The sequence below is a fragment of the Poecilia mexicana genome, unplaced genomic scaffold (genome assembly GCF_051168715.1).
Source record: "Poecilia mexicana isolate PSO_F unplaced genomic scaffold, ASM5116871v1 scaffold_17, whole genome shotgun sequence".
In the NCBI taxonomy this organism is placed as follows: Eukaryota; Metazoa; Chordata; class Actinopteri; order Cyprinodontiformes; family Poeciliidae; genus Poecilia; species Poecilia mexicana.
This window is the reverse complement of record NW_028263386.1, coordinates 31422386-31430465: the sequence shown is the minus strand read 5'-3', so window position 1 is coordinate 31430465 and position 8080 is coordinate 31422386. Positions and strand designations below refer to the sequence as shown.

Below are 8080 nucleotides of genomic sequence, written 5' to 3'. Positions count from 1 at the left end.
GGAAACAAGCCATGCATATAACAAAAAAACATGCAAAGTCCAAGGTCTAATAACTGTGCCACCATTGATCCAATTATTTAACCCAACAACAGCAAATGATCCCATATCATGATTTGTAGATGGCCTATATGGTGAGGATTCACTCAAATCAGCATGCTAGATGCTAAAAAATGGTTGACATGGCAGGGAATTGGATCCATTTTCCATTAAATTCAGCTAATAAATAGGTAGCCATGCAGGGACACTCAGACACCATTCAGCCTTATAATTGTAGCTCATCAAAAACAACAAAAACTCTTCACATGCATGACATGAAGGGATTTTCCACCAAATGCTCCTCATTAGTTCACATTTTAACTCATGTTAAAGAAACGTTTTCAGATACACTAACATGAGTGGCAAGATAAAAAACAGTGTGACAGCAGCTTTCGTCTTTAGATCAAGGTTAAGATTATTCTGGTGACAAATACTGTGTATATCCTGGAAAGTTTTATGAAAACTAAAGTACAAAGACTTTAGTTTTTGTACTTTTTTTTGAATAAATGTCTTTCTGTGTCCAAGGGTCTTCCTGTAGGCAACACAGAGGCAGTGGTATCTGCACATGCATGTTAAGATGCTTTGCAAAAACATGCATTTTTATCTTTTCTCTTTTTTGTTATGTTATGCAATTTACATAGTAAAAAAAATTGTACGTAAATGTTTCAAAACTACTGATACTAGAGGATAGGATCTTTCTTGAGGAAATAAGATATAACAAGTAAAAAATAAATACTTATTACATCACCAGCACATAGACATTCTTTGTCACCAGAAGTGTTTCGTGTAAACATGTTGAGTAATAGAGAGATTCTGGCTGGAGGTTTTTTTTCTCCACTGTACCTGACTCTGGCTGAGGTTTCTTGTCCCCAACATGCACTATAGTGCTTCTGTAGCTACATTGGCTGGTAATGGACACCACACTTTCTGGTTTGTTTGGCACTGGTAGGGGCATCGAAGTGCCCACTACCGCAGTGGCGGGGTCACTGGTCTTTTTGTGAGAATCATCCAAAGCAGAAATACCGGACTGATCCTTCGATAAGGTTGGTTCTGCCAAAGAGAACAGAGGACAACAGCTGCAGATAAAGCACTGGCATTTGAGAGACGTCTGAGAGAGACAGAGAATGAGAAGTTCACAGGAAAGAGTGTGAAATCCTCAAAAGAACTTCTTGAGTTGTTTGGAGAGATAGCAAATCTGATCTGTTGGTTGGTCGGCAGCAGCAGCACATACCTTCAGAGACCTGCACGACATGCGACTTCTTCTGTTTGTCCTCGTCAGAGTTAGAGGAGGTGGTGTTGGAGGATGACTGACATTTTCTCTTCATGATGACAGGGATGTTATAGCTCTCCAAGTACCTGCAGGAGCCAGTCACAACACTGATGTCATGATCACGAGCTAGTGAACGGCAATATTACAGAGAACCAAAGTATCATATTTTTAAGACGGGTCATGTTTGACACTTTGTTTCACTGCAGGAGCGCGGACTAGAACAGGTCAGAGAAGATCACAATTCTTGAATATTTTTGATTCAATAGAATGTTTCAATGCATTTTACTGAGAGAATCTTTTTGGTAAACTAAAAGCCTTCAGTTTTAAGACATGATCAGCTTCTTTTCTCTGCAGAACGGACCTTGGCTTGTCAAAGTGTCCGTTTTTATCTGTATACCTGATAACACTGTCCAGACAGCTGATTTGCTGGTAGGAGTAGGCAGTCTGATCGTTGAGGCCGAGCTCCTCGTGAAAAGAGACTCGACTGTCGGCGGCGGCGGTGGCCTCCCTCCAGCTGATCGGGGGAGCCGAGTCTTTGAGACGTACAACCGCCTGGCTGTTCTGTCCTGACACTAGCAGAGATAGACCAAAGAATTAGTTTCTGAATAAAGACTTAAATGTAACAATAACTGGATTATTTTAAAAAAAGAAAAAAAAAAAAACTTACTGGTATTGCTTCGTTTGTGTTCTGATTTTGCCGTCTGCTGCTCTTGGTTCTTCTGAAGATGAATTCCCTTACAAATTTCCTGAAAAGTACGCTTTTGGAAGAAAATGTACTAGTGAGTTGTTCCCTAAGCTCACTTTGCAGTTAAGTGGTCTCAGGGATTTAGCAAAAAAAAAAAAAAAAAAGAATAAATAAATGTGCTGTGAAATCAGACAGGTATGTGCAATTTTACTCACAGGTCTGCTTTTGCTGCTCTGCTCCCCTTCCTTTTGTTGTACTTTTCCTTCTTTTCCATTGTTCAGGCTCTCACTGGAGGAGGAGGTCATGCCCTGAAGGTACTCATTGCTGTTAAGACTATTGTAACCACTCGACCCACTGTTGTGAACCGGCTGATCAAGAATGGAGAGCGAAGAAGAAAAAGTTTAAAAACAACAAGATAAAGGGATGCTGACATAGCTCAAAATGTGTCTTGAGTTTTAATTTTTTTTGGAATAGTGCTTGCTTTATCTCTATAATCTATATGCTATTATTTAGAATTTGCTCCAGAATCAGACTTTCTGGTGATCTATTAAACCCTTGACTGTCATCGACTTGCGTTTAAGCATTTTGAGGGTGACAGTTAAGGAGAGAATTCACACAAACAAGGATAATTAACTATTTAATGCACATTAATTGTATCTGAAAGTCAAGTATTAAAGAAATAGCCATAAAATCCAGCAAAGATCTGAAACAAAACCTAAGACCTGAACCATCCTTCAGTTGATCATTTACACTATGCAAGGTTTTATTTTTTATATTCGATTATCTTCAGCTGCTTGATTAAAATTAAAATTGAAAGTCCAAAGAGAAACTTCTAAAGACCTCCAGAAAGCCTGATGAACTGCTATTCAAGGCTACTTTAGAGGATTAAAAGAAAGTCTGTAGACTTTTGCACAGAATTGTCAGGTGGCCGTCTTCTTTCACCTGCAGCAGAAGCCGATGAATCTGCTCTGTTATTTCCTGGATATCTGAGTCCATATTCTTCATGTGACCCATGCATGAGGGCGGAGTCATGAAAATGTCCTCATTCATGGGGCCCCTGGTGGAAAAATGCATCAACAGTTAATGACTTACAAGACAGTTTAAAATCTGATAAAAACTTTTCTATACAGAACTTCAGTAAAAACCGTCTTCTGCACAGAAAACATGAGCAGTACTCACATGCGAACTTTATGCCTCCCGATAACAAAGGAAACCTTTCTGCTCCAGGGGTTCACGAAGGTGGACCAGCTGGTGTCCAGGACGATGTATTCTCCATTTTGAGCACAGAAGCGGATGGACGAGTGGTCGAAAGGTTGCCCTGCGTACTGTATGACTGGAGTATAAAATACGAAGAATTAAAACTCAGATCTTGGCGTACGCATCAGCTAAGAATATAGATCTGTTTGATTTGAAGGCTCACTTTTTCTATGAATGGCCAGCATGACGGCCCGGTCGTTGGGATGCAGGTGGAAAAGAATCGGAGTACCGATGAGGTCCTGGGGGAGGTAGCCCAGGAGAGGAACGGCCCTGACACACAACATGAAAAGATTATCTCTATTAGTGTTACGCATTTAGTATTTGGAATATAAAATGGCCTTTAAGGTTTTTTTATTTATTTATTTTTTTTTAGATTTTGTCACATTACAACCACAACATAATAGACTAAAATAAAGTAGAAGAAGACAAGAACAACAACAAAGCTGCTAAAACCATTGCTTTCCTTTCACTTTGCTACTTTTAAAGCAAAGGGCATTTGCTTTTGCAGCTTCAAAGTTAGGGAACAGTTTCTTTAGTCATTTTTATACTTTTCCTGATGTATACCTTGTATATTCTTACTTATTACTTTTACATGAGTTTTATTCTGTTTTTTATGTGTTAATCTTTATTATTTTTATACTTACTATTTTCCAAACTGCTTGTTTAGTGCTTGTTGTTTTTAAAGAACTTTATAAATAAGATTGGCTTGATTATACTTTGTGTTGTTCTATCACATGAAATCCACAAGAATATGTAGAAGGTTTGGTTGTAAAACGACTCATTGTGAAAATCTTCAAAAGGCATGAAAAGATTTGCAAGGCGCTGCAAGCGTACACAAAGTGCACTGAAACCTTACCTCTCATCCACATCCTGAAATACACAATTTGGAGTGTGCGTGGTGGTGAAAATGCGCTTATCTGGTGGAATTCTGGGTGCTGCAAGCAAATTTTGGAAAACAATTGAAATTGTTGATATTTAAACAATAATAATAATAATAATAATAATAATAATAATAATAATAATAATAATAATAATAATTCAGATATTTGTATGCTAATATTCTGGTCTGAGCAGCGTTTTTACCTTCGTATCCAGAGTGAACCCTCTCAGCCAGCAGGAGGCAGCAGAACTGGTCTTCATCATGAGCCACATCCTGCACCTTCATCAGATAAGGGGTCATGCGGAACGGATAGTACCGCAAATTACCCTCGAACTCCTTACCGCCACTGAATATCAGAACAACAATTTAGCAATGAGTTAACCCAAGAAAAAACAGCACATTTCAGTCAACTATGTAATAAAACTATCTACTCTTAGTTTGCAAATTGAACACACGGGGGCAGTGTGGAGCAAATTTTCACTTCAGACCATAAAAGAAACCAAACTTAAATTTTGAACCTTCAAAAGTAGGAAAAATCCAATCACCTTTACAAATGCAATTCTTTTTATTTTTTTGTGTTTCTCCATAAAAAATGCATCTTCCAGGTTAACCTGGAAAAAGCATCTTATTATGGCCTGCATGAATGTGAACTCATACAAAATGAGAAACATCCGCAGTGGAATTAAATGCATGAATAAAACCAACAAACGGATACAAGCAGCAGATGGCCTGACGTGCAGAAACCGATGCAAAACGCACCTGATACGACAGAAAAAGGACTTCTCCTGCATACAGTCAGAAGGAGACGGATCTGAAACAGGAAAAAAAAAAAAAAAAAAAAACACCTGTAAATTCAAAGGGAACACGATCCACACAGGATGCAGCCAAAAGCAGATGCATCAGGTCTGAATAAATGCATCAAAAAGCAACATTCAGAAGCCTGCACACATTGAATATGTAATAAATGAAAGGGGGTCAAATGCATAACTTATTTCCCTAATCTAAAGCTGCATCATATTCTGTCATGTTACAACCACGAGCTGAGAAAATGTTGCACGGTTTTCAAAAGGTTTTGCAAATGAAAATCTAAAAACATCAACATAATATCCATACATTGAACATTGTCTGGATTTAGCCAGTGGTTTGGAGAGAGACATGTAGCTCTGGGTACCTGCTCCAGTGCACATGCTCCAAGACGGCAGGCGGTAAGGCGTGGTGAAGCTGTAGAACACACTGATGTCCTGCGGCATCAGAAACTCCACAAACTTAGAGTCTTTGAACGCATCTCGTTTACAGTTTAGGATGGAGGCAGCCTGGTCAGATATGTAGATGATTTTTCCTGTGCTCAGGGACACCGCCACTGCAAAAATGTCCTGTAGATGCCAAAAAAAAAAAATCTTAAACCTGTGATGCGCACCAGTCGGAGAGGAAAAAAACAAAGACTTGCTCTTACGTTGCTTTTGAGGGTGTACTCTGACGTGATGCTGTCTATCTCCTCTATGGTGTAAGAAGAAACATCCAGGCCAGAGGGATGACTGTCATTGACCATCATCAGCTGGTAGTACTCCTCATTCGCTGAAAGAGACAAGATGCAGTGATTTGGTCCAAATTTGTTCAACATACAACACAGAGAGGATCGTCTTCCAAGACGCCCACGACACTGATGCCAAGGACATTTTTTAATAATGAAAATGATAAAACTGAAGAACTGTACTACCGAACACCTACACTGGATAAATAGCTGTTGATATGCATGACACATAACTGATACTGTACATTTTATAAAGTAATGGCCTGTAAAATTTCTGCCAATTTTACAAACCATTACCTCTGTGACTATGTGCAAAAGATGCTCAAAATTATAGCATCACCTTTTTCTCAGTCGAACACTTCAGAAAAGTCAGTCTTAATGAATGAATAAAGGCTGCATTCCTGCGTCTACTCATGAATGTACAGCGAATCACTTGAAAAAAGAACTATAAAAAACCCATAAAGGCAAACAGACATTGTTGATGAAAACAATCGGAAGCACGGAGAAGGCAGAGTAGGTTGTTATCTGCAACAGACCTTCCACTTGCTTCACACAGCGCAGGGCGTATTTCAGCGCGCTCAGTGTGGTCGACTTGCTGTTGTGCTGCTTGTCAGTTGGCACGTGGAGTTTGAGCTCCTTCAGCGTTTTAATCACCTCCTTCTGGTTCTTGGCTTTCGCGGACTCCTGACTACTGCAAGACGGACAAGTAAACAACCAAGAGTCATCACTCATAGCACTAATGAAAAGGGGCTCTTACAAACAGACTAAATAAAGATCTTGATCCTGACAGCAGCGGCGGTCATTGAGCTAACCTGCAGCCGCTGGTTGAAGGGTTGTCCTGCTCCGAGCTCAGCAGACTGTAGGCGTTGGAGCTGCTGGGAGGAGATGGGCTGTGGGAGTTGGAGCTGTGCAAGAGAGAAGGAACATTTTTAAATTGCAACCTGAAAATGGAGTAAAAATCACTTCTGTTCCAAAAAAAAGAGATTTCACGCTGATGTTTAATCAACCAGCTTTTCGAGAGTTCAAAGTAAGCAGAAGGAGAACAATTAGGTGCAAACGATTCTTCTCTGAAGTACAGACTTATCACATGTTTTTCACACGCGTCTGAGGTGCTCGAGTTTCTTTCAGTGGAGAAGAACAAGTGTCCCCATTTTCACACTTTGGGCCTGTTGTTAACTCAAGCCAAAAGAAGATCAGCTGTTTTCGTATGGCTTTTGTGAATTCTGTAACAGCGTCTTTTGAGCTTCAGATCCAATTTTGAACATTTAGCAGCCAAGTAACAAAACAAAAATCACACTCTTATCCTGAAAGTCTTTGTCATCTACTTGAAGGACCCAAATTATTTCCCGCTGCTCAGTTGGCTGCACAGCAAGAACACAGCACTGTGGTCAAGTGTGAGGTCAAAACACAAGTGGGGGCAGAGAACAAGCAGTGGGCAAAAATCGCTGCTTGTTCTCTTGGTGCTCAGATTTAGAAAGGTGTGCTTGATATTTTTTCAATGCAGACCGTTTCTGGCCTTCAGTCTGTCTCCATTACCTACAATACAGCTGAATCTGAATTTTAAAATAATGAAAGTGATTTATTATATACAATCAATGCACACATATAGATAGTTTTCAAGTCTTTTTCTGGTAATTTTGATGAGAACAACCAAATTTAATCTCTCAGAAAAATTTTATATTACAGAAGTGTTTTTTTTTTTCATTTTAAATCTTATCATCCTCATTTTATCCTCTGTTTAGCTTTTCTACATTTTCATTTACAAATAAGCAGCACGAACAAAAGTCTATCATGTTCATTGTTCATGCATAAAGTTACATGTTTTTATTATCCATTTAAAAGCTGTTTTTAAACCAACGTCCTGCTGACGTGAATTAGGGAAAACATACGTACATGAGAAAAAATGTTTTACTTCCGACATAAACAGGATTTGTTTGACCTCAACTACAGTGAACATTTGCTCCATATAAAGCAAACCACAACCTTCATTCAGGCTCAACACCCTCAGATAATGACAGATCTATAAGAATTTACAGTAAACAGCTCTAAGACAACAACTCATGATCTCATTCAGCTGAGAAAAAATCTGGAGATCTGCTCAAAGAAATCCTGGAATAGCCATCATGGCTGACCGTCTAAGTTGACACAAACAGACATTTCCTGTTTGTGCTAACTTAGTCTCTCTATTAGCTTCGTACCATGTATCTAATGTACAAATGTAAGCTTCTGTTAACCCAGAAGCTTACGACTAATTTCAACACTGCATACTATCTATATCTGGAACGCCTGCTCAAAAATAGAGTGAATCGTTATTCCTGGCACAGGTGAGTCCAAGTTCAGTGTAAGCCTTTAGTTCCCAGAGATGCCACACGTGGTTTCAGTCTGAACACAAGTTTGAGAGCGCAAAACTATTTTTTTTCT

General features: G+C 39.2%; 1 protein-coding gene across 1 annotated transcript in view; it reads right to left on the bottom strand.

Moving 5' to 3' along the window:
* Positions 1-633: 633 nt before the first annotated feature.
* The window catches only part of LOC106906541 (period circadian protein homolog 2-like), a 15309-nt gene continuing 7862 nt past the window's right edge, over positions 634-8080 (bottom strand). Inside the window, exons 2-16 of the mRNA XM_088014396.1 lie at positions 6472-6564; positions 6196-6350; positions 5582-5703; positions 5300-5501; positions 4888-4939; positions 4332-4474; positions 4105-4183; positions 3412-3518; positions 3171-3324; positions 2934-3048; positions 2207-2359; positions 1974-2064; positions 1704-1878; positions 1268-1392; positions 634-1086 (exon numbers count right to left, since the gene is read on the bottom strand). Of these exons, the coding sequence (XP_087870522.1) occupies positions 776-1086; positions 1268-1392; positions 1704-1878; positions 1974-2064; positions 2207-2359; positions 2934-3048; positions 3171-3324; positions 3412-3518; positions 4105-4183; positions 4332-4474; positions 4888-4939; positions 5300-5501; positions 5582-5703; positions 6196-6350; positions 6472-6564 (2077 nt within the window). The 3' untranslated portion in view covers positions 634-775. The remainder of the gene's footprint in view (positions 1087-1267; positions 1393-1703; positions 1879-1973; positions 2065-2206; positions 2360-2933; positions 3049-3170; positions 3325-3411; positions 3519-4104; positions 4184-4331; positions 4475-4887; positions 4940-5299; positions 5502-5581; positions 5704-6195; positions 6351-6471; positions 6565-8080) is intronic.